Source organism: Trachypithecus francoisi, unplaced genomic scaffold (assembly GCF_009764315.1).
Source record: "Trachypithecus francoisi isolate TF-2019V2 unplaced genomic scaffold, Tfra_2.0 Lachesis_group17, whole genome shotgun sequence".
Classification (NCBI taxonomy): domain Eukaryota; kingdom Metazoa; phylum Chordata; class Mammalia; order Primates; family Cercopithecidae; genus Trachypithecus; species Trachypithecus francoisi.
The window spans coordinates 22,145,355-22,173,177 of NW_022681462.1; the positions used below are offsets into that span (position 1 = coordinate 22,145,355).

A 27,823-nucleotide genomic window follows, 5' to 3' on the forward strand; every position below is an offset into this window, starting at 1 on the left:
TGTGTGTGTCCGTGTGTGTGTGTGGTGCGTATATGTGCATTTGTATGTGTGTGTAGGTGTGTATATGTGTGTGTGTATGTGTATGTGTGTGTATGTATGTATGTGTGTATGTGTATATTTGTGGTGTATATGTGTGCACGTATGTGTATGTGTGTATTTGTGTGTGTCTGTGTGTCTGTGTCCATGTGTCTGCATATGTGTGTGGAGTGTGTATATGTGCGTGTGTATGTGTGTGTGTGTGTGTGGTGTAGGGAAGGAGGGGCCCTGCCTTCCTCCTTTCCCGGTCCAGTGTTTCTCCCTTCCTGCTCCGGCTGGCCTCTGAGGTTCTGACTCCTGCAGTGTCTGGGCGAGGGAGAGGGCCCTTCTCATGTGCCCACCACTGCTGTCTTCCGGATACTCTCTGAACCACAGATGTTGAAAGCCGACTTATTTTCCTGTGCGTGCTTTCCAGAGGTTCCCCAGAGAGCCCCCCGTGAATCCTCCCACTGCACTTTCTGGGATATGGCAGATGCTGCGTCCCTTTAGCTGCTGTCCCCGGCCTCTGGTTCTCAGATGGTCCACTCCACAATCTCTCGCTGCTCCGAACCTTTGGGGGTCCACAGGGCAGGATTCAGAGCAGTTCCAGTCTGGCCTCATAGTGGCCTCTTCTCCTCCCAGGAAATCCTTGCGTTCCTTGCCCAGGCATGGGCCAGAGTGCACCTCCTCCCAAATGTGGCCCTTGCCCCCCTCCATGCCACAAGTTGCTTACGTTCCCCTGAGCATGCACCAGGTGCCAGGCTTGTGTCTCCAACCTGCAGGGAGCTCATTTTAGGGAGAGAAGAGAGAATACCTCTGCCTTTGATGCCCATGGTAGATGGGGGTCTCAGATACAGCAAGAGCTCCCGCCAAAGAAATCTTTTCACCAATTCTCCCTCATCCCATCCCAGAAGTGGGTGTGAAGAGTCCAAAAAGCAGGTCCCAGGCCATGTCATCGGTAAATTCCAAAGCTCTGGCCCCTGGCTCTGGAGTTTCACATCTCTTGCATCTCTTGTTTCCTGGTGTCATGGTCAAAGCTTCAGTTTTAAGGTGCATTTCCAATTCATTATTTCGGTCTGTGGTCCATCAGGCAGGCACCTGCCTTATGCCCAGCACAGTTTATTTGGGAAAGTCCTGTCCCCCCTCTCCCTACACGCACACTCAGACAGGCCCAGTACAGCAGTGCTGTGGGTAGTTGTGCCTGTAAGAGCTATAGGGGGCCCAAGGAAGGAAGACTCCCTGGGGTAGTTTCAAGCTCTTGACCTGCCCTGCCTCTCCCTTGGGTGCCCCATGTTGAGTGACATTGGGAATCTGCCTCTCCTGCAGGATGTTTGAGCTGACTTGCACTCTGCCTCTGGAGAAGGACCTGAAGGTCACCCTCTACGACTATGACCTCCTCTCCAAGGATGAAAAGATTGGTGAGACGGTCATCGACCTGGAGAACAGGCTGCTGTCCAAGTTTGCGGCTCGCTGTGGACTCCCACAGACCTACTGTGTGTACGTGGATGGGGGCTGGCTGCTTCTCTGACAACACAGCACCCCTGTCTACTGAGCACTTACTGTGTGCCAGCCCTGGGCTCAGCACTTCCTAGGCATCCTCTCGTTGAGTCCAATAGGAGTCCCATCCCCACTCCACAGATGAAGAAACTGAGGCCCAGAGATGTTATTGCTTCTAAATGGTGGTGGAATTAGGATTTGAACCAAGAACCTGGCTCATCACATTGTTATAATCCAGTTATCTGTAATGCACACAGAAGGCCTAGAGAGGGCTAGGCACCTGGAAAGGAAGAGAGGGAAGGAAGGCAGGAAAGAAGCAGAGGAGACAGATGGGAGGACGTGTGTGCTGCAGCTGGGCCCAAAGGGGAATTTTGTGATGTTTTATGTCAGGGGAACACATGTGAGGACAGCACTCCTCTTCCCGCCGTCTCGAGTCTTGTCTGGGTCTGATCCTCTAACTGGAAATGGAAACTATTTAAGTTGCAATTCCATACTTAAATGAGTCCTTTTCTCTCTGAGTCTCCATTTCTCCATCTGTAAAATGGGATACCCCGTCATGGTGAACGATCAGATGGGACACTCACTGTAAAAGCAAGGGCTGGGCAATGCTGTGCGTGGGGGTACACTGGTCCCTGCATGCCCCTCTGCCCTCATGAGTGTCCTTGAAGCATCTCATCTAAGTCTTGTGCTTGGTCCTCAGCTCTGGACCGAACCAGTGGCGGGACCAGCTCCGCCCCTCCCAGCTCCTCCACCTCTTCTGCCAGCAGCGCAGAGTCAAGGCGCCTGTGTACCGGACAGACCGTGTGATGTTTCAGGATAAAGAATACTCCATTGAAGAAATAGGTGAGCTGCCACATGACCCCAAATTCTGGTGGGTTCTCGCTGTATCCCTTCCTCTCTCATCAGACCCTCTGCTACCATAAAGGACCCAAGCGGACATAACCCATATCAGCAGACTATGGGCATGGGTCTCTCCAGGGCAGCACAGATGGGCTCCACTTGCACTTGGTACTTTGAGCACCAGTACTGACCTGTGATGCCGCTGTGAAAAGTAGAGGTCAGGGCACGGTCAGGGTCAGAGCGCAGTCCAAGGCCCGGTTGGGGCCCATCTGAGGGCAAGCTCAGAGGTGAGTCTGAAGCCAGTGTCAGGGTCAGAGTTAGGCTCAGTCTCTTTCTGGCATTGGCTGGTCTGACTCTGGTTGGAGTCTGGGGTACAGTCCACTTTTCAGAAACGGTTTTCTACTTGAATTGCACCAGCCTGGCAGCTTGACCCTGATGGTACCTTCCAGGCTCCCCACTCACAGCCCATGCAGCTAAAGGATCACAAGGCAGGCAGGCCTGGTAGTGCCCCCACCCTGCCCTGGGTCCTGCCCAGCACTGCTGGCTGAGAATCCTGCCACATGCTCTCCGTGTGTCTGAGATGCCCGCAGGCCTGCATCACCCACTCAGAGCAGCTCAGACTCCCCAGAGGTGTTTACAGGCCCAGCTGGCCCCTCGCCTCCTGGTTGCTTCAGAGATGTTTGATGTCAGAGCTGGTGCCAAGGTTATAAAAGGGAAAGGATGGCTTTGATGCCCCATCCCCACCCCCTCCTCCTTCTCATTCTGTTTTCCTGACTCTCCCAGGTCATAGCTGAGCCAGGCTTGGCCATAAGGCACCCCCTGCCCCGCCCCCCTTAATTCCCTTTTCCCATAGATGTGCATCTGTTTTTGGAGGAGTCTCATTTCCTTCTACTAGTCTGTGAGCAACTTTAGCACAGGGCCGTGGCTCATGGTCATAAAGTCATAGGAAACAAAAGCCAGAAAGCTAGAGATGGTGAAGTCCAACATCTGCCTGCTTTTACAGATGAGGCTGTTAAGACCGAGAGTGATGAACGACCTGCCCAATGTCACCCAACCAACTAGGAGCACAGCCAGGTTCCTGGCCCTGTGTGCCTTCTGAGGTGCATGCCTCTTTCTTTGAGGCCCCTACTGAAATGTGCAGGGCAGGTCTGATGGGTGAACACATGCGTGTGTGCATATGGGTGTGCATGGGCACGCCTGGATACGTGTATAGATGCGTGTGCCCACCATCAGCTCCCCAAGCCAAGGCCTTTGACATAGTGGGCTCCAAGTTCATGTTATTGGATGCTCGGCCAGGCTTCTCAGGGTCAGGAATACCGCATGTCTTCTCCCCACCTGTAGCACTAGTTTTTGACCCATCCCCTAGCAGGGAGGAGATGTACCTGGGAAACACCTGGGGGCAGGAAGGGGTGTTCATGCCTAGTCACGCACGTTTCCTAAGTGAGCCTGTGATCTCAGCTGCCCTGCTGCTAGTCGTGTGGCTTCTCTGTGCCTCAAATTTCTCATCTATAAAATGGGGATAATAACAGCACTCAGCTTCTAGGATCCTCGTGAAGAATAAATTTGTTAATAGCTTGAAGAATAGTGCCTGGCACGTGGTTCCTGCTCTAGAAGTGTTTGCTGTTATTGCTATTATTTTAGCTACTGCTCCTAATATAACAACTTACATGAGTGACAGCATAAAACTAACAGAACCAAGATGCCAGATCTAGGGGTAAAGGTTGCTGAGGCTTAGAGTTGGGAGCAGTCAGGGAGGGCTTCCTGGAAGAAGTGGGCTTTGGAAACAGAAGGATTTGTATGGTGGAAAATAGGAAGAAAAACTTTATAGAACAGGCTTGGTAGAAATGATGGCAATGGGGAATCTGGATTTGAAGCCTAGAGCTCATGGACAGCAAGATTTCCCCTATGAAAAGTGAGACATGAGGACCAGAACAAATGCATCTGGGCTGGGGGTGAGGCTGGGGGGTTAGGGGCTTCTTATGACTCTCAGGCAGCCCTGCTCAGCCTGCTCACTGGGCAGCCCCATCATCTCTCACTTCCCCAGCTCCTGCAACATTTTTTTGTCTTCTCTCTGGGGCAGAGGCTGGCAGGATCCCAAACCCACACCTGGGCCCCATGGAGGAGCGTCTGGCTCTGCACGTGCTTCGGCAGCAGGGCCTGGTCCCGGAGCACGTGGAGTCACGGCCCCTCTACAGCCCCCTGCAGCCAGACATCGAGCAGGTAGGACCTTGACCCTTGGGACCCAGAGTCCTTGAACTCCAGATAACCCCAACCCCAGGGACAACGTTGATATCCCAGAGGAGCCAGTGGGTCCCTTGAGATTTGGTCAACCCCCTCCTTGACCTATTTCTTCACAGTCCGAGTGTGGCCGTGGTTGGCCTTGGAAGGGATCTTTAGAGTCTGGCTTCCCCTGGCTGCCTCCCTCCCTCAGGGATTGTGAAACGAGTCTGAGCTTCCCCCTTCACCCCTGTAGGCCTGGCCTCTGACCTCTCCTTGTCATCCTGAAGCCTCTCTGTTTCAGTCTGACTTCAGGATGCCCCCATCCAACCACTATCTGTCAGTGACTCAGTCTCAGATGCCTGGCCCTATGCTGGGCTGCTGTGGGGTATGCAGCCAGGGTGGCCCTGGTATCCTATGACCAAATGACAAAGCCACCCACAGAGAGCAGTCCTCAGTGGGAGGGGAATCCTCTCACGCTGAAGGGCGAGGACCACAGAGACAGCAGCCTTGGGATGGTGACAGGGAGGGCTTCCTGGAAGAGGTGAGCTCAGAGCTGGGTTTTGGAAGAGGAGAAGGGGAGACAAGGTTATAGGCAAAGAGAAAGGCCAAAGTGAGCCATGAGGTTGCCTTTGTGAATGCCAGAGGTCATACCTCTGTTGTTGGGAGCTGAGCTCTCTCTCCACTTAGGTGGTTTGCCTACCGGCCTCCCCAAGTGGCACAATGGGTGTGGAAACTTTGGCTCTTTCATCTTCTAGTTCTGTGACCCTGCAGAAGTGACTTAATCGAGTTACTTCAATCCCTGCTCCTTCTGCTCTAAGATGAGAAAAAGTCACACCTCACTTGCAGAGAGGGAGGAGGATGAGGGGTGGCAGGGAGAGCAGTGTCCTGCCATGGAAGCCTTCTGAGCCCTCCATAACTGAACGGTGCTCTCTGACATGCCACGACTGTGCACATGCCATTCTCCTGGCTGCCAAGACTGAGCTCAGCCACCACCATCTCTGAGAAGCCCGTCCTGACCCTTGACCTCCAGGCACAGGCCTAAGTCAGAGGCCTGTGGGGCAGTGGTCACCTCTGCAGTTGACCCTGTAGTCCCCTGTTTAGGGCAGTGAGGTTTTCCCTGGAAGGGTCTGGGTTTCTCTGTTCTGTGTCCCCAGCGTCTGGCCCAGAGCGGGTGCTTGGTAACAACTGGTTAAATGAGAAGGGTGGGGAGAGAACGGGCCCTGTCTCCACAGGGGAAGCTGCAGATGTGGGTCGACCTGTTTCCGAAGGCCCTGGGGCGGCCTGGACCTCCCTTCAACATCACCCCACGGAGAGCCAGAAGGTGACTTGCGCAGCCACAGGCTCTGAGCTGGGCTGAGGGGTGGGGGCCTTGCAGCCTGTGGTGGGTGGGACTAGGCGGTTGCTCTTTTCTGCCTGGCTTCAGGCTATTCGGGCCATGGAATACAGTTCTCGTTTGGGCCTGGGCCAGTGTCCAGCCAGGCAGGCATCGAGTCCTCTTGGACTAGTCTGCTTCTTGGCTTCTTGGCTTCTTGGCCAAGGCCTTCCCATCCTCTGGTAGGAAATCTAGGTGGATTGGAGTTATACCTTTCCCCAGGTTTTTCCTGCGTTGTATTATCTGGAATACCAGAGATGTGATCCTGGATGACCTGAGCCTCACGGGGGAGAAGATGAGCGACATTTATGTGAAAGGGTAGGGAGCCAGCGTCCTCTTGCCTGTCCAGCTTGCCACAGCTCCCATGCTCCCTCTGGGTTGCGCACAGCATGGGGGGCTCTGACTCAGGGAAGGGGAGAACAAGCAAGTTTCCAAGGAGGGCTCCTGGGGGTGGTCCCTGCCTTTGGGAAAATTGTTCTCCCACCAGATTTCTTTTTCCGCACTGAACTTTGGGTTGAACTTACAAGTTTAGTGGCTGGGAAGTTAGAATGTTTTCAAATCTATGGCACATTTTGTACATCGTGCCGATTACCCGGGAATTCTTTTTGCGGTAAGCTCATCTACCTTCTTAACTCCTTGTCTGCCTAAGTTGACGATGTATATGCTGTGTTGGAAATCTTAATGAGAACCATTCTCTAAAAACGTGTATGTCTAGTTGGATGATTGGCTTTGAAGAACACAAGCAAAAGACAGACGTGCATTATCGCTCCCTGGGAGGTGAAGGCAACTTCAACTGGAGGTTTGTTTTCCCCTTCGACTACCTGCCGGCTGAGCAAGTCTGTACGGTTGCCAAGAAGGTCAGTGTCCTTCCCATTCCCCGTGGTGCCAGCACCAGTGCTTCTAAAGTTACCCTGACCTGGCCACCAAGTCCCTGCCCGGCCACTGTCACAATCTCACTGCTGCCCCACCACGTTGGAGCTACCACTGCGATCTCCACATGGCCACCACCTCCACTGTCCCGGCACTGCCAGTGTCACCACCACTGCTGTCTCAGCATTGTGTGATGGCCTCTGTCCCATCACAGCCCATGTCACCACGGCTGCTGTCCTATCTCTGCTGGTGTTATCACGACTGTTGCCTCCTCACTGCCAATGTAACCACCACTGTTCCATCGTTCATGGCACTACCATAGTCCTACCCCTGCTCTCATTACTGCCAAAGCCACCTCCACCATCTCTGCATCCACCCCTTGTCACCATCTTTCCCATCCTCAGCTGCCGCCACCCCATGGCCACCTCATGACCACACAGTGCCATATCCATCATTTGTAGCTAAATCCAGATCCCAAAGTCACTGCCTCCCTCCCTACCTCAGGCAAGTTAAGCAGCAGGAAGGATCATGGGGTCTGAGTGGGCAGAGTAGGGACACCCAGCATGGCCTTCAAAGGGGCAATGGGGCAGACCCCATGGGGGAGCTTCCCGAGAAGGCCAGCCTGGTCTATAGATCATGGTGTCCACAGGATTGGGAGTTGCTTGGCCAAGTCTTTCCCATACCCCATTTTCCACATCTGTGCCTGTGGTCACTGTCCAAGCTGGGCAGTCACTTGGAGCGGCTCTGTGCTTGCAGCCGCACAGCCATCACCCTCCTCTCTCCACTCCCGCCTCTCACTACAGGCCAGAGGCACCTGGGGAGACCTGGTTTGCATCAGCCAGAGGGGAGGCTGGATTTGGGGACCTCGTTCTCTGTGTCTCAGCATCTGCTAGTTTAGGTCTCATCTGGGGCATCAACTTTTTACCGCTGAACTAGGCAGAACTCGAGGGCAGCCGGCCTCTTCCTGGTAGGACTAGGCCTGCCCTCAGAGAGCAGCCCCCAGAACACAGAATGGGTGCTGAGGGCAGTGGAGACTTCAGGGCTATGCTGGCTGGAGGCAGAGGGGCCTCTGATGTAACTTCTGACCATCCTTGTCGCACCCGGAGGTGCTCTCCTACTCAAGTGGGTAAATGCCTCTCTGGCATCTAGGTTCTGCTGGCCCAGTTTCCTTCCAGAGGTGGCCCAAGGCTTTAAGCCTCAAAGCTTCTATGACTCCTTGTCTCTTGAAAGGAAGGGGATATATGATGCGTTCCGGTGCCTGGATGTTCTTAGTTCTCTTCATCACACGCCCTCTGCATGGCCCTTCCCAGCCTAACATGCAGAGTCATCTGCATGTTAGAGAAAGCAAAATGTTCCGTGGAGCATTCTGAAACCATGAAACGAAAGAAAACATGGATTCAACAGGGTTAAGTGGATCTCTTTACCGAGCCATTGCTGTGGAGTGACTGGCAGAAAGCAGAACTGAGCAACAGGGTTCTGTGAGGTCAAGGAAAGCCTGGGCCGTTTGCAGGTTGAGCCTTGTTTGCTGCTGTTCGGTGTGCTTGCCTGTCACGAGCCTGCTTCCATCAGAAAGCCAAGGCTGCATCTGCCCCAAGACACAGCACTGCCCTGGCCCGCTCTGCTGTGAACAGAGGGAGAGGAGGCCTGGGAGTGGACAGGGAGGGCTGTGCCGCACGTGGCACCCCCAGGGCCCACCTACAAGGGCTATACATGGATGGGGACTGAGACTGAGAGGAGTGGGAGGTGGGACAGCCCCTTCCTCATGACAGGTGGAGATGTGGATAAGGAGTGGCTGGAATGGAGGTTTCTGCTTTTGTCTCTGAAGTAAGAGGAGAGATGATCCAGTACTGGGGCAGGTGACTTGAGACCAGTGGAAAAAGCTGGAAAGAGCTGCTGTGCTGAGTGGGTGGGGGAGGGACACAGAGAGATGGGGAGGGAGTGTGGCATCACAGAGAGGGTTACCTGGAAGTTCTGGGGACCCCGTTGTGGTTGCTGATTAAGAATTTGGGGTGACTCCATTCTGGCAACGATGTGGTTTTGTCTCTGCATCATACAGCCTGGTCAGGAGGAATGAAGAAGGGGAGAGTGGGGCCAACCTGTGGGCGAATTCCAGAGGAAGACAGGATATGGAAGGGACTGCCTGATGGCCGAGAGGGTCTGGGCCAGACTTAGGACAATGAGAAGCCCACGGGGGAGCAGGGACGGAGAGGAGGAAGAGGGGTCAGGAAGTTGAAGGAGAGGATCGCTGAGACGGAAGGCCAGAGGGGAAGGGACATTCTACATGATGCCAAACTCTGGGGAGAAGGTGGCTGGAAGGAGGGGCAGAGAAGGTCAGAAGGTGAGGCTGAGAAACAGAAACAGAGGCCAGGTGGCTCTGAAGTCAACCAGAAGTGGCAGACAGAAACTGGCTTGGCTGAAGGCAGAGCCAGAGGGTCCCTCTTGGAGTGAAGGGACCCTGGGAGGCAGGCAGAGTCATGGCCACAATGGGGCACCAGTTCGCTGGGCTGGGCTATCGAGTGTGAGGTGGGTTTATGCAGGGGCACTGCACAGCCTCTGGGCTCCCTGGGCCTGCCACAGAGCCAGCCCTCTGCCGTGGGGTTCAGGGCCTCTGGCAGGCAGGCCCTCCAGGGACCCCATTAACCAGACGAGACTGTCGTAAAGTACAAGGTCTCCTTTCATCCGGCGGCTTTGAACCACCACTGGTTGCCCCGGCCCGGCTCCCCACCTGGAGCCCAGCACACCCACTGGGGCCTGCCTGCGCGTCAGGCACCCACCCTGCAAATAAACAGCTAGTAAAAGCGCCCAGGCCAGGAGCATAATGAGCGCCTGGGACCTGGGGGGGTTCATTCCCCAGGCTGGAGCCCCAGCCCAGCTGCTCCCACCAGGGGCCGTTTGAACCTCTGGCTCATTACCGAGCCCATAAACCAAGCCGGCCAGAGGAATGGAGGCTGCTGGCGGGCCATGCAGGCGGGCCTGCGGAGCTGGCCATAAAAGCCCGCCAGAGGAGGGAGGCACCTGCAGAAGGGCTGGGGCCCGGAAAAGGGGGGCGGCACCAGACAGAGGGCTGGAGGCGAGGGGCCAGCTGGAGACCTGAGCCCCTTCCCCAACCCAGGCAGCAGTCCAGGCCATGGCTGGTGCTTTGCACGGTGACCAGTCTTCACAGGGAAGGGATTGTGGTCTTTGGTTCAGGAGCTCACTGGGATTTCCATGGTCAACCTCTGAGGCTGGGCTGGCCACACAGCAGGCCCTGGCTGGACAGCAAGGGTGGGTTTACCAGGCATTCAGTGGAGCTTTTCCCCTGCAGAGTTGGGTCCAGGCCTCTGCTCTGACCCGGCACTCAGGACTTGGCACCTGTCGTCTGCAGGATGGTCACACTGTTTCCTGTCCTTGCCACTCACCCAGGGGAGAGTTATAGTGAGAAAACAGAGAACAAGACTGCACTGGAAAGCCCTAGTGACAGTGCTGTGGGTTGAGTATGGCTGGACCGAGGGGTGCTCTCCGGCCTCCACATGTGCAGTCCCGCACCTCTCAGTTGCTCCATGAAGCCTCAGTGGGAGGAAGCCCAAGATGACCTTGTTCCAGGCGAGCTGGTCTGAGGGAGGTGGGGTGGGGAGAGAACGGCCCCTCCTCTCCTTTCAGCAGGAGAGGCTTTGCTCTGGGGCAAGCTCTTGGCTTTCCCAGCACTTCAGGCTTTGGCTTTGCTCTGGGGCAAGCTCTTGGCTTTCCCAGCACTTCAGGCTTTGGCTTTGCTCTGGGGCAAGCTCTTGGAGTGAAGTTGGATGGGGTGGAGAGGGAGGAGCTGGGGTCTAGATCCCAGTGCCAACTCCTCACAGCAGCGTGCTGGGAGATCCTTCTGTGACAGCCAGGCTGGGGTGGGGTCCCTCAGCGTCTCAGTGACCCCACCCTGGCCCTGAGATGCCAGGTACAGGGCAGGGTTTGCGGTAGAGAGCAGGACTCTGGAATCTGGCTGCCGGAATGTGAATCCAACTTGCCACTTCCAAGCTGTGTGATCTGGGACAAATTACTTGCTTTGGTCTCCTCCACTGTGAAGATAGTATCTCCTTCATAGGTAGTTGGAAGGATAAATGAGTTCATAGCAGTAGAGGGCCAATGCATAGGAAGCATGATATTAATGTTGTTATTATTAGTGGTCAGACCTCAGGCACATTCCTTTAACTTCTCCAAGCCTCTCCTTCATCATCTGTAAAATGGTAGTGACAACTTTGACTTACAGAATTGGGAGGATTCATGGAGCCATCTTATGTGAACTGAGCCTGCATGGTGCCCTTTTGGGCCCTTTTGGGCCTTCTGGGATCTGCCCTTCCCAGTCTTCCTACAGGACCTGGCTCTGTCAAGACCCTTGGGGATGTCCTACTCCTCTGTCTCCTCCAGGCAGCCTCCAGGCTGGAAGGGAACACTACCTCTCTCTAACCTCGCTTCCTCGCATCCTTCTCTGTTCCTCCTCTGGGTCAGGATGCCTTCTGGAGGCTGGACAAGACTGAGAGCAAAATCCCAGCACGAGTGATATTCCAGATCTGGGACAATGACAAGTTCTCCTTTGATGATTTTCTGGGTAAGCACCATTTCTAGAATCCCATTCTGCACTTGGGGGCTGCCCCAGCACCCACACTGTGTGTTTATGCCACTGTTGGACCCTTGGGGAAGCCTAGCAGGAGGAGTGATCCTGCTTTCTGCTTTCAGGGAGCTCAGGGTCGTGTGTCCCAGTGTTAAGTGGGGTGTATGACACACATCAATGTCAGAGTAATTGGTGGCCACTGAGGGTGGCCTGTCAGTAGAGGTGGCACTGAACACAGCCATGCTGGATGGCGGGACTCAGATCTGTAAGGATGCGAGGGACGCAAGTGTGTGCTGCCTGTCGCCAGCTGTCTGGCCTCACATTTGACACAGACTGAGCCCTGTGAGTGAGGGTCTCAAGTCACTCTCCATCCTTGTGCCTGTGTGACCGACTGAACGAACAAACACAGCCTCCATCCCCATTACTGCCAGACAGGGTTCTGGTGGAAAGGGCTGTGCTGAAATCTGGGGCTGGGGAGCAGGGATTCTGGGTTGAAGGGAAGGTGGTGATGGTGGCCTTGTAGGGTTAGGATATGGGGACAAGGAGGAAGACATTGTATGGGGCCAGCATGCTTGTCCGTGAGAGCAGTGAGTTCATGATAACCCCGTCATGGCTATAAAGGTTAACTCTGGAAAATGCGGTCTATCCATACAATGGGGTATTATTCAGCCATGAAAGCAATGGAATACTGATACATACTACACTGTGGGTGAACCTGAAAACATGCCAGGTGAAAGAAATGAAATGTCCGTAATAGGCAAATCCATAGAGACAGAAAATAGGTTAGTGGTTGCTAGGGATTGGGAGAAGCGGGGATGGGGAGTGACTGTGACAAGAAAGAAGTTTCTTTTTGGGGTGATGGAAAGGTTCTGGAATTAGATGGTGGTGACAGTTGCACAACTCTGTGAATATACTCAAAGCCACTGATTTGTACACTTAAAATGGTTAAAGTGGTGCATTTATGTGAGGTGCATTTTTACCTTGATTAAAAAATAAAGCGAGCTTGTGAAAATGGCAGCCCAGGAAGTCGGGATCCATGGTTTCTAGATCCGCTCTGCCACTTGGGAGCAGGGTGGCCTGGAGCTCTCTTGGGGTGACCCTTGATTGGAGAAGGTGAGTTGGTCTTAGCTGAGCCTTGGGGTCCCTGCAGGGGATATTCTGAGGTGTGGCTTCCGGCAGTGGGGAGAAGCAGCCTGCCAGTTCACCTGACTGTTCCCCTGCCCTGCACACCTAGCCTGGTCAAATGCACACAGAAAACTTTGTTATAAAAGCATCGGGTCTAAAAAGGGTGGCACCAAGTTTGACTTCTATTATTTTATTTATTATTTTGTACATAATTCCTGTAGAGGAATTAGAAAATGCAGGTAAGCAATGACTCCTCCCCACCTTAATCTCACCACCCGGAGATAATTTCCACTAACATTTTGGAATGTATTATTATGTTATATATTATTTGAGACTTAGACAAACATAAGTATTTTATATACGTATTAATATATACACATATACATGCATACATATACAATACATGCATATATTCATATGTATATGAACGGATTTCTATTACACAGACTGTTTTACATCCTGATTTTCTGGAAAACCTAATCTTCCAAGAACATCCTTTCTGGTCAGTAGGTATCGATCTGCATTTATATCTCCATCATCACACTTAATGCCTGCCTATGTTTTGTTGCAGAGATGGCCCCTGTTTTGATTAATTAATCCTCTCTTGGTGGGTATTCAGGTCATCTCCAGGTTTTCCAAAGTGAGTGACACCCTTGGTGTATACACATCTTTGGATCTTTTGTGCATATCTTTCCTTAGCTCTAAGAAGCAGATGTGTCTTTGTACATTTTAATAGTTTTTGAAACATTTTGTTCAGTTGCCCTCTAGAACGGTTTTACTTGTTTATACTCCCACCTGTGCCCTGTTTGTACTTTTGCTACCACTGTACATTAAAAAAAATTGCCAATAAGACATTTCCTTTTTATTTGCATTTTTTATTGCATTTAAGGTAGAACTTTAAAATATACTTATTATCCATATTGTGGAATTTTTTCATGGTTTTGCAATGTTCATCTTTTATTATTGATTTTCAGAGCCTTTTATGTATTAAGAATACATTGCAAATAATTTCTCCCAATTTTTCCTATGCTTTAAATTTTTTATGGAGTCTTTTTTCTTACAGACTTTATGAATTTATGGCATCAGCCTTTCCTTTATGAAGTGAGGCTTTAGAAAATTAGTTTTTAAAAGAAAAACAAAAAAACCCTGCCTTTTTTACCGACTGAGTAAACCATGTTCAAAATAAAGTTAAACAGACTCATCCTTTGTTTTAAAAAATAAAACCATTAACAAATACTAGCTTTTATATCCATGAGATTTTTCTTTTCCACCTTCATAATTTATTTTCTAATTATGTAATTTATGTCTTTTGAATATTTATTAATTTTTAAAGGTAATGGTTAAGCTCCTATAAACTCACCATCCAGTTATCCAGTGTTTTCTTACAGTTTCTTGTGTAGGTCATGCTGAGATAATGTGTGTGTGTGCGTGCGTGCGTGTGTGTGTGTGTGGTTTAATATTCTGATATTTGCTTAATATATTGGCACCATATTTCAAACAGAAAATAAACATTCATTCATCTGCCCTGGAGGGATGGAGAGCTATATGGGTGGGAGGAGAGATAGATGAATGCCACTATACAGTTGAATAAGTGGACAGACAGGTAGAATAATAACCTGATTAATGGACAGATATAGTGCTTAACAAATGGTAGCTATAGAGGAATGTAGATAGTTAGGTCAAAGTAGATGGACAGCTGTATGGAAGGACAGATTGATAAATGGATGAGTGGAAAGAAAGAAAACTAGAAAATGAGTTATATTTAATGTTCACTTATAGTAACTATGCATTTCACACTGAAAAAAATTGAATCACCTTTGAATGGTGTTTGAGAATTTCTTTAATTTGGCTTCAGAAAATAATTTTTCTATTGATCTCTCTTAATCACTTCAGCAGCCTGTGCTCCAATCCCGTTGACTTTATCAGATCATGATTAGATTAGGTGAAACCACATGAAATTGCTGTTTAAATGGGTCAAAGATAGTTAAATACAAGAATTTTCATATGATTCAACCTAATAGCTGAAGGTATCCTGGGAGATGATGGATAAAAGGGATGATTAGATAAAACAATATAAAAAGATGGCTGCTTGGATAACTAGGTGGTAGATGAAAAAGACTGTTGGATGAACCACAGTGAGGTACCACTTCATGTCTACTAAGATGGCAATAATAATAATAATAATAATAATAATAAACCAGAATATAACAAGTGTTTTGATGATGTGGAGAAATTGCTGGTGTGCTGGGACATTGTTGGTTTGAGTGTAAAATGATTCAGCTGCTGTGGAAAACTGTTTGGCAGTTCCCTGAAAAGCTGATCATAGAGTTACTAATGAACCAAGACTCCTCCTCCAGGTGTGTACCCCAGAGAATTGAAAGCAGGGACTCAGACATTTGTGTGCTAACGTTCACTGCAACATTATTCACTCTATGAAGTTAAAAGATGGGAACAACTCAAGTGTCCATCAGCAGATGAATGAATGAACAAAATGTGGTACATTTCACTTATCTGAAATGCTTGGAACCAGAAGTGTTTCAGATTTCTGATGCTTTTTGGATTTTGGAATAATTGCATATACTTAAAGATATCTTTGGGATAGGACCCAAATCTAAATACAAAATTTTTTTTCATATATACTTTGTAAGAATAATCTGAAGGGAATTTTACAGAATATTTAAAATAATTTTATGCATGAAACAAAGTTTAAATACGTATGTGTGGAGTTTCCCACTTGTAGCATCATGTTGGCAATCAGAAACTTTCAGACTTTGGAGCATTTTGAATTTCAGATTTTCAGATTAGGGATGTTCAACCTGTATGTATCTAGAATAGAATCTTGTTCAACCATAAAAAATAATATGGATAAAAAAACACTACTGACATATACAACAAGGATGAACCCTGAAAACATTATGGAAATCAAAATAAGCCAGACACAAAAGAACAAATATTGCGTGATTCTACTTATATGAAATATCTAGAATAGACAAATTCATAGAGACAGAAAGTAGACTAGAGGTCACGAGAGCGAAGGGGAGGGAGGAATGGGGAGTTATTTTTTAATGGGTGCAGAGTTTTTGTTTGGGGGATGCAAAGGTTTTGGAAATAGTAGTGGTGGTTGTACAGCATTGTGGCTGTAATTAAAGCCACTGAATTGTGCACTTAACATGGTTAAAATAACAAATGTTTTGTTATATGTATTTTACCATGATAAATACAATTTAAAAAAATTGATGGATCGCTGTTTATAGATGGTGTATGAATGGATTTGTACATAAATGAGTAATTGAAGAGGTGGGTGGCTTTGTTAAGGGTGAGTAAATAGGAGTGGATGAACATGTTTATGAATGCATGAGTAGGTGAATGGGAAGCTGTATAGATGGAATGGGAGACAATGGGTGGGAGATGGAGAGTTTGTGAGATTTTACCTGTGGCTCGGCCATGGATAGAAGCTGGTGACAGAGGAAGACTCTGAGTTTTTCCTGAACCTCTCCTGCCTAAGGGTGACTACAGGCTGGCAGTGTTCGAGAAACCCTTGGCCAAAAACCACCTCTCTGTTGCAGGCTCCCTGCAGCTCGATCTCAACCGCATGCCCAAGCCAGCCAAGACAGCCGAGAAGTGCTCCTTGGACCAGCTGGATGACACTTTCCACCCAGAATGGTTTGTGTCCCTTTTTGAGCAGAAAACAGTGAAGGGCTGGTGGCCCTGTGTAGCGGAAGAGGGTGAGAAGAAGATACTGGCAGTAAGTCTACTTCCTCCAGCCCCAGTGGAGGGCATGGGGGCGGCTTCCTCCATACACATTGTCAGAAAATATATCATCAGAAAATACACGCTTACTGTTCCTCCTCCTTCCTCCCTCTCTCCTGCCTCCGTCCCCCCTCTTTCTCTATTTTCCAAAGCGTTCTCCCTCTTTCCTCCCAGTTCCCAGCCTTCTTCTCCTTTGAGGCTCACATCCCAGGGGAAGCCTATTTAAATCAAAAGATGACTCTGTTTATACTCTGCTCATTGGCTTTAATAGAGACCTGTGTCCTGGGTTCCCTCTGATCCGGGCTTCCTGGGTGAATGGACAGGGGTCATGCCTCTCCCATTTGAGCAGGACCCTCCAAGGGACCATCCTTGTTCTACTCTCTGAGAGATCTGCTTAGAGGGGTGACTGGAGGGCCAGAGAGAACCGTCCTTCCCTTGAGTCCGCAGCAGCCACGGAGAGGAAGTTAATCCCTGAAAGTTTACTTAGAAATTGCAGGCAGCCAGCCAGCCCCGAAAGTGGTCCTTGAAATGGAATCTACTTGTTATATAAAGAATGGTAACAAAAGAAACACTAGTACCCCAAAGGAGAAAGGAGAAAACGACATGCATAGACACTTCACAAAATAATTACCAATGTCTGCAAAACATTTTAAAATAGATTTAGTCTCTCTAGTAATTAAATAAAGGGATACAGTAGTCCCCCCTTATCTGCAGGAGGAATGTTCCAAGACCCCCAGGGGATGCCTGAAACTGCAGATAGTACCAAAGCCATATTATGTACTATGTTTATTCCCATCTATACATATCTATGAGAAAGTTGAATTTCTAAATGAGGCACAGTAAGAGAGTAACAACAACAATAATAAAATAGAACAGTTATAACAATATATTGTTATGAAAGTTAGATGAATGTGGTCTTTCTCTCTATGTGTCAAAATATCTTACTGTACTGGCCCACAGGTAGCTGAAACCCTAGAAATCAAACCCAAAGATAAGGGAGGACTACTGTATTTTAAAATGTGGGGTTTTTTTGTCTGCTAAATTATATATATTTTAACAATAGAAATGCTCATTGCTGCTGAGGATGCAGAGAGAAGACAAGTCCTCCTTTCACTTCTGCTGGGAGTGCTAATGGTTTTACTGTGTGGAGGAAGCAATTTGATAATGTATAGTAACAGATTTACCAATATTTCTGCCCTTGGACTCTGTCATCCCACTTCTAAAATCTCTTCTAAGTAAATAATCCAACAAAATTTAAAAATCTAGGTTCTGGGATATTTGTTGCAGCATTATTTATCCTATCAAACAGTTGGAAACAACCTAAGTGAACCAAAATAAGTAGTTTACTAAATAATTATGGTCAACCATCCCATAGAATGTTTGGCAGTCGTTCAAAACCAAACTTTAAAGAATAGACAACTACATAGTGAATATTCCTAAGTGAAAAGAAGCCAGCTATGGAAATGTATATGCACAGTGTGACATTTCATCCACCTGCAGAGAAAATCAGCTGTGATGCATGCAGTTGTTAACAGTGCTTGTCTCCATGTAGTGGACGTGTGGGTAAGAGTCTCCCTTCTTTATACATTTCTGAGGTTTCCAAATGTTTTACAAAGAGCAGGTGCTGCGTTTATGTTCAGAAACCCTACATCTTTTTTTATTTTTATTTATTTATTTATTTGTATATATTTTTTAAATAATGAAGTGGCCCTTGTGTTTTTCCTGGCCTGGTTATTCTCCAGGCCACTGAGCAGAGCCTTTGTGCCCCTAACCAGGCGCTCTCTGTCCCCTCAGGGCAAGCTGGAAATGACCTTGGAGATTGTAACAGAGAGTGAGCATGAGGAGCGGCCTGCTGGCCAGGGCCGGGATGAGCCCAACATGAACCCTAAGCTTGAGGACCCAAGGTCAGTGCCCAGCCCCTGAGCCCCAATGCCCACAGGTCTGGGGATACAGGCACAGTCCAGGAGGCATCCCATTGCATGGCCATGTAGAAGTCACAAAGCCCACATGGCTCAGAGAGAGGCATAACTTATCCAAGGCCACACAGTAAGTTAGGGGGCAGGTGACGGGCATCTTTCCAGAGAACACTGGGCTCAACGAATTCAAGACGCAGGTGCTATTGGGTACCTGTCGGTTGTGTGCCAAGCATGCTATCATATGCATGTATACATTGTTCTATGGAACCTTCCCTGCAGGGTAGTTGTTATTATCCCCATTTTACAGATGAGGAAATAATCTCAGCAAAGTTAAATGAGGGCATTCCAGCTAGGACAGTGGTGAAGCGGAAATGCTCTCACCTGGTCTGATTGGCTCCAGAGCCCGATCAAGGTCTTGACCCTACCTACCAAGCTGCCTTCCATGGCTCTCCTGTGGTGCCAGTATGACTTTCAAATGGTCTCTCAGCCTTCATTTTCCCATCTGTGAAATGGGGAGCCCAATCCCTGTCTTCCCTTCCCAATCACAGGCCTCTTAGGGAATGTGCTATGATTGTGCCATGGGGCTGGCAGACCAGTGAGAGGCACCCTTGCCCAAGGATGCTGGGATCTGCACAGGAAGAGAAGAGAGACCCATGAGACACCAGTGTGCAGTCTGAGTTAACGGGGCCATGATGGAGACACAGAATCCTTCACGTATTTTGAGTTGTGGAGCTGGCCTAGGGAAAGGTTTTGAGATTCTTGGTTGTGAGAGAACTAGCTTCCTATGTTCTCTTCCCACCATCCCTCCCTGAGCATGGACCAGCCATGTGCATCTGAGCAAGTGGCTTGGCTTATCTGGGACTCAGTGGGCTGGGGAGCACTTTGAGGCACTGCCCAGCTACTAAATCTGTAGTTCGTGATTAAGTCCTGGGTCAGGAATGGGCAAGGGCACCAAGGAAGGTGTCCTGGAGAGGGTGGCAGAGAACTGGGCCCCTGAGGATGCTTAGGGCTTGGCAGCACCCAGAAAAGGAGGGCAGCACAGGTCGGGGTGACACTGTAGCAAGGGCCTGGGGGAGACGGAATACAAGCGCGAAGGACTAGTTTAGGGACAGGGCCTGGGCAGGCGCTGGGGGTGGACTGTGGATGGCCAGGCCATTGGACCTGTTGTTGAGAGCAGAGTTTGGAGAAAGCAGCCCTAGTAGAGGATGCCCAATTGACCTCCAGGATCTCGCTTCCAGGCGCCCCGACACCTCCTTCCTGTGGTTCACCTCCCCATACAAGACCATGAAGTTCATCCTGTGGCGGCGTTTCCGGTGGGCCATCATCCTCTTCATCATCCTCTTCATCCTGCTGCTGTTCCTGGCCATCTTCATCTACGCCTTCCCGGTGAGCAGGCCTGATGGCGCTGTGGTGAGGGAACTCTGGGTCTAATGGGGGAGTGCATCGTTGTCCTAAAAGAGCTCTCCCAGTCTAATGGAGAGAAGTAACCTCTGTCCTTGGAGAGCCCCTGGTCTGATGAGGATCCAGAGCCTGGCTCTGGGTGGTCTCCAATCTGGTAGGTATACAAAGTTCTACCCTTGGAGGCTCTTAGTCCAGTGAGAGAAACTGAGCACTTGCCCTTCCTGGTGAGACAAAGCTGTCCTCAGCAAGCCCCTAGAATATGTAATCAAGGGGTTAGGAGAAGATGAGGCCCTTTGGGTTGTGGTGGGCAGGGGGACTTTCCGGAAGGGAGGTGTGGAACTGGGTCTGAAAGGAAGGTGAGATGTTGATGGCAGAGCAGAGAAGGTCCCTTTGTCTTGACAGCAGTTGCAAATCCAGAGGAAGGGAGGAGCTGGGGCTGGGAGAGCATCTCAGGGTCCACCTGAGGCCCTCAATAGAATGTGTCCTGCCTCCTGCAGCAGGTGGGCATAGGAAAGCTGTCGGGGAGTGGGAGACTGGCCCAGGAGCCTTTATTTGGCTCGATGCCCATTTGGGTTTCCTTTCACTTGGTAAGAAGCCAGTTGATGAGCTTGTAGGGCCATACCAGAGGTGGCTGTCATGCCCCTGCTCTGTGGGGCCCTGCTTGTAGGAGGAAGGTCCCTGCCTATACTTCCCCAACCTGCACAGCTCATCAGGGAACCCGGATTACCAGGGAGCCTCCCCCAGTGTCTCTGATACTTTAGACCTTGAAGGGGTTGCAGCATTCTCAGGCTGACACCTGATTTCTAATGCTTTTTTAAATGTAAAAGAAATCTTTTAATATGAAAACTCCAACCCTATATAAAAGTGGAGAGAATGGTGTAATCCACCCCTTGAGGACCTTATGTTGGTGGTAAAGACGCAAACACTCAGATAAGGAAAGGGCCTGGCCGTAGGCTGCACACTACTCCGCGCACACTCCCAATCCAGGGCTCGCTGTGATTCCCGCTTCAGGCCTCAGTCCTGGTCAACACCAGGCCACTGGCCCACAGCCTTGTTCCCATGGTAGACAGGCTGCTTGGGGAACTGCCCCTAGATGAGCTCTTTGCTCTGTGAGTCCTCCAGGAGAGGGAAAGGGCAAGACCCCCCCTCCCACTGTAGCTGGCCTATGCCCATGTCTGCAGAATGCATCTCAGAGAGAAAGAGAGTTAAAACCACACATCTTTCCATGCAGTTCCTAACAGCTGAACAGAGAGGAGCTGGGGAAAGGATGTCTGCTTTGGATGCCCAGACTAGCTACCCTCTGGGCCGTAGTGACTAAGGAGAGTCTAGAATCAGGGTGGTGATGGGTCTGCCTATAGGCCAGACCTACTAAGCTGGCTGTGGTCGCCTGAGGCGCCATGGCAAAATGTTTCTGAGGTTCTGAGGTTTGTTGATCAGCAGAATCTGACTGTGGTCCAGGGTAGATCTAGGTTGCAGGGACCGGAGGTGTGTACCACGTGGGAGGCCTCTTTAAGCAAAGGAAGATGAGATTACAAATATAAGCTGAGATACAGGACTATGGAAGGGTGTGTGCACGTGTGGTGTCCTGTAGCATGAGCTGTCGCTGTGACCTGAGATCCGGGGTCAGGTGCCAGGACTTCTGCCTGGTGTTTCCTGCGCAGGCGGCACCTTTCCCAGCCTGCCTCAAGCTCCTCCTCCCATTCGGAGCCCAGCTGGCCAGTGTTCAGTTAGCCACAGAGACTCTAAGCACCTGTGTGTGTCTGGGAGGTAAGGGCGTGTTTTGGGGATGAGGGAGAAGAGGATGAGGCCTCGTGCCACTGGGGAGTGCTCAGTTCCCTGGGGAGACACTGAAACCAGAGAGTAAGGAAAAATACTGTGGATGGTCAAACGCTCTTTCGGGAGGCTCATGCCATGGGAGTTTAGGAAGAGAAGAGCTGTTGCAGACCCTTGCCGTCTGTGTGGTCTGAGGACTAGCAGCAGCAGCACCAGGGAACTCACTAGAAACTCAGAGTCCCCAGCCAGCCCCAGCCTGCTGAGGGGGTATCTGCATTTGGGCACATGATGGTTGGAGAAACCCTGTTGGATGTGACAGAGCTCTGTCACTGGAGTCAGGATTACTGACTCTCCCTGTGACCTTGGCAAATCCCTCCTGCTCACATGAGGAAGGGGCTGCACGAGGCCAGCTCTGGCCTTCTGTGGCTGGGACTGTGCTTAGGGGAGCACCATCATCTTCCCTGGGTGCTTTAAGCCAAGCCTCCTTCTGAAAAGCCAAGGGGAGGGGAAGGGCAGGTCCAAAGTGGCATCACCACCACCCATGACATGCTTAAGCCCAGCCCCTGCCAGCTGCACCCTGCACTGTGAGGTTACTGGGCCGCAGATCTAGGCCTCTAGGGGCCTGGGGAAGGAGGCCCTGCTGCCTGGCCGGGACAGGAAGGAAAGATTTCCAGTGACTTCCAGCCTGTGGTCCTTCCTCATCCCTGTGGGAGGAGCAGAGTGGCACTGTGGGGGGCCTGGTCAGAACTCCTCCCTGTCTCCTGGCCCCCCAACAGTGGGCCACTCTCCTTTGAGTTCTTCTGGAAGTTTTCCTCTTTAAAATATGGACCCTGCCTCCCCTCTCCCAGGGCTGGTGTGGGGGTGTCAAGATCCTAGGTGAGGGGTCTAGGGATGAAGGGGGTGGCCTGGGCCTGAGGCTGCAGACTGGCTTTGCTCACAGGTCTTTGCTGCAAGCTGAGCACATCCTGCCTCCCTCCACCCAAATCACTTAATCATTTGGCCAGTACCAGACTATGAGGGCCGGGCCCTGGTGACCCTCACCTGGCTTTCAGGCCTTGGGACAGAGGCTGCCTGCCCCAAGCCAGGGCCTAGTGGAGAGGGGCTCAAGGACAGGGCAGCTCCCTCCAGTTGGCCTAATCCCCCACCCTCTTGGAAATTCCCCTGGGAGGGATACGAGGGGGCAGCCTGTCTGATTCCTCTCAGCTTCCCCCTCAGAGCCAGCCGGGAGCAGGGCCAGCGTCGGGAGGCATGAGGCGTTTGGCGGGGAAGGAGGCCCGCTCTGTTTCCAGAGTTGGCTTTCCCCGGCCGGCGCTGGGGAACATACTGTCCCAATTAGGAGCCCTGTGTTGTGTTGTATGTGTTTTCATGGTTTTGGGGGGGAGAAGTGGGGAGGGGAGGATACTGTCAATCCCGCAGCAGGCAGGGCTCCATCAAGGGCGCCCCGTCTCTAGTGCTGGGCTGTGCCGTGGGTCATCCACGACAGCCCGTCCCCAGCTCTCTCTCTCTCTGCTTTCTGGACAAGGGTGTGATGACCCGTGAGCCCTGGGCTGCCATGTTGGGAAGGACCCTGGGCCCTGCCTTCAGCACCTGTCTGATGAAAGAGGCCAGGTCCAGGGTGCTCAGAGTCCTCTGGGCAGTCAGCTGGAACCTGGGAATGGGCCTGGCTTGATGGGGGAGAAGACAGCAATTTGGGCAGCTTTGGCCCCCAGGTGGGAGGGTGCGGGTGGAGTTTTGGAGGGTATGGGTTTGCCTGATGGGCTGGAGCAGTAGGCAGGGCCGAGTGTTGAGCCCCGCATGGGATGGATGGCAAGTGGTGAGGGCGAGACCTAGGCAGGTGGTTGAAGAGCCACGAGCCTCCTTTCCCAGCCTCTTGCCTGCTGGCAGCTCAGCCCCATCCTCTGAGCCCCAGATCCGGGACAGCAGCTCTGGCTGTGCCTGCCCCAGTGGGATCACCGTGTGTCCCTGTGTCCTCCCTCCCTCCCTCCAGAACTATGCTGCCATGAAGCTGGTGAAGCCCTTCAGCTGAGGACTCTCCTGCCCTGTAGGAGGGGGCGTGGGGTCCCCTCCAGCATGGGACTGGCCTGCCTCCTCCACTCAGCTCGGCGAGCTCCTCCAGACCTCCAAGGCCTGATTGTCCTGCCAGGGTGGGCAGACAGACAGATGGACCGGCCCACACTCCCAGAGTTGCTTACATGGAGCTCTGAGATCACCCCACTTCCATCATTTCCTTCTCCCCCAACCCAATGCTTTTTTGGATCAGCTCGGACATATTTCAGTATAAAACAGTTTGAACCACACAGCAGTGTCAGTGTGTGTATCTCTACGGGACCTGAACAGGGTGTGACTGTGAAGGGGGATGTGCCTGGGTGGGCGGGGAGGGTGGACTGGGTGTGGGTGCTACTTCCGGCCCAGCCTTCTGGAGGGAGAGGCAGCCCAGAAGCAGTGGGTGGGGCTCCGTGGAACTGCTGCTCCACAAGACTGGTTGGGGGTGGGGTGGGCCTGGGGCTTGGTGTCTGGCTTGCCTTAGCCCCGGCCTTCTCTGCCTCCTCTCCAATCCAGGACTTTCCTCTTTCCCCCTGCCTTCTCCTCACTCGGGCACCCCTGTCTCTTTCCCAAGCTGCTACAGGAGGGCAGCTACCTGTATCTTCTGGTTTCTTTGACCATGCTGGGGAAGAGGTTCCATTTTCTAGAAAGGGACCTCCAGGGGGGAGGGTTCGGCCAGGAATCCCCTAGGCAGGGAGGCCACAGCACCTCTGGCTTTGGCCTACTCCCATAGAACCCTGGGATTGCTTGGGTTCTCTCTCTCCGCTTCCTCTCTCTGCTTTCAGAATCTGATCTTGACAAAGACACCTTTTTCTTGTGGTCTAAAGCTTAGTTGTAGCCATTGGTTTGACATTTCCTGCAGGAATTGGGCTTAATCTACAGGAGCAGCAGGAACATACTTGGAGAGAAAGCCAAGAGCTTGAAAACATCACGTTTCCAAGAGTCTCCTGCCTCTCTCGCCCAAGGGGCTGAACTCTGTGAGCACAGTGCTGGCAGCCTCCGCTCCTGTTACCCAGGAGGTGCCCCCTGTTTTCCACTGTGACCCTGCACCCTGGCCCAGTCCTCCTTGGCTCTTCACTGATTGGCAGGACTGGAGGTGGTTGGGACAGGGTTAATGTCTGGAGCCTTCCTGAGTGAGAGAGCTGCACCTTGAAAGCAGGGTGATTCTTACTTCAGGAGAGCTTCAGGTTAGAGGTGGCTATGAGTTCTGAGACCCTGACACCTGAACCCTAGAGCCAGGGGCCACAGTGCACATAGGACACAGCAGGGACTGGGGTCAGAGCTTTTCTGGGAAGGTCAATCTGGTGCTGAGCCTTCACTGAGCACGCTAAGCATGCCTGTGGGGAGGCAGTGAGAGGAGGCTGGTCTTTAGGGAGGGCTAGAGGGAGAGGAAGGAAAGGGTGGGACCACCGCTTCAGGAGGCCCCGAGCGAGTTTTTAGGAGAGAGGAAACCTGAGACTATTTGAAGGGAGGAAAGAGGAAGCCACTGGTTAGGGAAAGATCAAAGACACAAGAAAGAGTATGAGGTAATTCATGGAATCAGTTTCTGGAGAAGGAGAGGAGGGGGTTTGCTTTGGAAAGAAGCTCTGTTTTGTCTTCCAAGCTCAGAAAGGCAAAAGGAAATGAATGAATACCATGCAACTATCAGCTGGATTAAAAGAACGTTAGGGGTCATTGTGCTTATTTTTTCATTTGTTCCTTCACTTTTTTCTCGATTCTCTGGGTTGCAGGTAATGGAAAACCCCATTCAAGTTAGGAAAGGGAATTCAATGGCTTTACAGAAATGAAACACCCAGATGATTGGCTTCAGGTAAAGGCTGATCCAGCTCCTCAATGAGGTCATTGAGAGTTTGTGTTCTCAGGGTTGGCTTCAGTTTAAAGCTGCCTCCATTCACAGGGCTGTGCTTGAAGCTGCTCTCTGAGACCACATAGGCCACTAAGAAAAACTCAGAGGGGGATGAGGAGTGGATGGCAAGGGGACACCATGTCCAGCAAACGTGCCTTGAGATGCTCTATGTAGCAGGCCTTGAGCAGGGTCTGAGGATGAGTTGCATGGGACTCTTGGCCTTCCATAGCTCCCAGCATGGTGGGGAAAGTTCCCTTTTGGGAGTATCAAAGAAGGAGTGCCCACTGCCCTGGGAAAGGAAGGGGCAGGAGACTCTCAAGAAAGAATATCATTTGAGTGGAGCATTGGTCTGGCCCGGCGGCTAAGAGAGGAAAGGTGTTCTCAGTGGCAGAAGTGGAGGCCGAGTGAAGGAGCTGTCAAAGAACTCAGCTGGTTCAGGGCATGGCTGGGGAGAGTGAGTCTGGAGGGAAGGGGCCCAACAGATGAGAGGGAAGAGAGGCTGGAAGGGCAAGGCCAGGTAGGGAGGGCCTTGTGTGTGCAGCTGAGGAGTTTGAACTTCATTGTGGAGGCAGTGAGGAAGGCCAGAAGGACTCGAAACTGGACAGACCTTGATCAGAATCATGTTTTTCTGAAAAATCATTCTAGCTTAGTTCTTGGGAGTACATGGGAGTTCTGGGGGTACGTGGGTGGGCTTCAGGTATATAAACCTTATGTCAAACTGCCTTTGATGGGGTGAGGGCCCAGTGATCCCACCCGATTCTTAAAATGGTCTGTGGTCACAAATGGCAAAGGACAATTGCTCAGGCTGCTGTGTGACTGGTTGCAGGGGGACATTCTAGAACACTGGTTCACTAATCCAGGAGCCAAATGGGAAAGGTCTGAAAGGGCTCAGGGTGATTCATCCATTCATCCATCCATTCATTTGCTCATTAAATAAATATATATGTAATATATATATACATAAAACATATATATATTACATATATGCGGCGGGGGGCTATCTGTGTACCAGCCAGGGTGGTAGCCTCTAGAGATACAATCTTGAGTAAGATAAACATGGTTCCCACCCTCCCAGAGCTCACAGTTGAGTAGAAGAAGCAGACAAGTAGATGGGCAATTACAATACACTGATGGATGATGAACAGGAGCTGTGGAGTCAAGAGCAGGGGTGGAGAAGACAATAGAGGGAGCAGTAGTTCATAACCAGAAGCTGCTTCAAAGATCTCCAGGAGTTTCCACGTGGTCACAGGGCCAAGGTTTCCGGCCAGGGGCACTTTTGTCCTCTAGGGCATATTTGGCAATGTCTGGAGATATTTTTGACGTCACAACTGGTGGGGGAAGGGAGTGGTGGTTATAACAGGGACTGAGGCACCTTTAGAAATGTTTTCTCCCGGCCGGGCGCGGTGGCTCAAGCCTGTAATCCCAGCACTTTGGGAGGCCGAGACGGGTGGATCACGAGGTCAGGAGATCGAGACCATCCTGGCTAACACGGTGAAACCCCGTCTCTACTAAAAATACAAAAACTAGCCGGGCGAGGTGGCGGGCGCCTGTAGTCCCAGCTACTCGGGAGGCTGAGACAGGAGAATGGCGTAAACCCGGGAGGCGGAGCTTGCAGTGAGCTGAGATCCGGCCACTGCACTCCAGCCTGGGCGACAGAGAGAGACTCCGTCTCAACAACAACAACAACAACAAAAAAAAGAAATGTTTTCTCCCTAATGAAAAGGGACACACAAGGAGACACATCCTCATCTTCTGCCTCTCAATCTTACGGAAAAATGTAATGACTAGAGCTGTGGCTGCCATCTTGTGATCCTGAGGCGATGAGCCTGAGGAAGAAAGCCAGCACACGCAGGACGGCAGAGGAAGTGGGGAGGACCTGGTTCTTGGTGAAGCTATTGAGGAAGCACCAACCCCGAAGCCGCCGTAACACCAGATGAGACAGCTTGTGACTCAGGGCCGTACATTCCTTATAGCGTAAGCCATCTTTGGTTGGGTCCTGTGTTACCCACAGCTCCAAGCCTCCTTGCAGGCGAATTTCATTCTGCTCCTCTGAAACCGGTTTTCACTGCCATCTGCAATAACCACGGCTGCCGTGCACAGGCACCACATCTAAGACATCATACGTTTATTATTTATTATAGCAATTTTCCCACAGATGGCAGTAAAGGGTTTTGTTCTAATAAAATCAGTGTGTTACAGTAGTTTTCTGATGGAAGTAAATTACCTTGAGGAAGGGGCACCTTTTTCTAATTCACACAAGGGCACCATCTAGCCTTGGTGGTTAAATCTGTGGACGCCCACCCTTCACGATTCTTAGCTGTAGCTGACAACACAGACGTTCTCTGCTTCTTGATCAACTTTCTGTCTGTACCCAGCTTCCGTGATACCACAGTCGCCTGGTGGTCCTCCTCTCCCTGTGGCCTGGCATCCCCCCTCTGTTGGTCTGTGGTGTTCCCCAGGTCTCTTTCCCCGGCCCTGTTCTCATATTGTATGGCTCCTAGACACCCTCACCCACCCCGCTTTCTCTGCCCTCTACAGGTGAATGACCCCAGAATCTCTCACTGCAGCCCAGTTTCTCC

The 27,823-nt window shown here is 51.1% G+C and overlaps 1 protein-coding gene across 21 annotated transcripts in view; it reads left to right on the forward strand.

Moving 5' to 3' along the window:
* The window catches only part of DYSF (dysferlin), a 247,566-nt gene extending 223,914 nt beyond the window's left edge, over nucleotides 1–23,652 (forward strand). For 18 of the 21 annotated variants that reach the window (XM_033175041.1, XM_033175043.1, XM_033175042.1 and 15 more), the window contains 11 exons: nucleotides 1,342–1,512; nucleotides 2,213–2,355; nucleotides 4,433–4,572; nucleotides 5,805–5,893; nucleotides 6,167–6,262; nucleotides 6,660–6,801; nucleotides 11,288–11,387; nucleotides 16,082–16,260; nucleotides 18,060–18,169; nucleotides 19,420–19,567; nucleotides 23,343–23,652. In XM_033175041.1, coding sequence (XP_033030932.1) covers nucleotides 1,342–1,512; nucleotides 2,213–2,355; nucleotides 4,433–4,572; nucleotides 5,805–5,893; nucleotides 6,167–6,262; nucleotides 6,660–6,801; nucleotides 11,288–11,387; nucleotides 16,082–16,260; nucleotides 18,060–18,169; nucleotides 19,420–19,567; nucleotides 23,343–23,381 — 1,357 coding nt within the window. In that variant the 3' untranslated portion in view covers nucleotides 23,382–23,652. Of the gene's footprint in view, nucleotides 1–1,341; nucleotides 1,513–2,212; nucleotides 2,356–4,432; nucleotides 4,573–5,804; nucleotides 5,894–6,166; nucleotides 6,263–6,659; nucleotides 6,802–10,118; nucleotides 10,458–11,206; nucleotides 11,388–16,081; nucleotides 16,261–18,059; nucleotides 18,170–19,419; nucleotides 19,568–23,342 lie in introns of those variants that run through there. The other 3 variants (XR_004428173.1, XM_033175051.1, XM_033175049.1) reach the window with 3 other exon arrangements.
* Nucleotides 23,653–27,823: the final 4,171 nt, after the last annotated feature.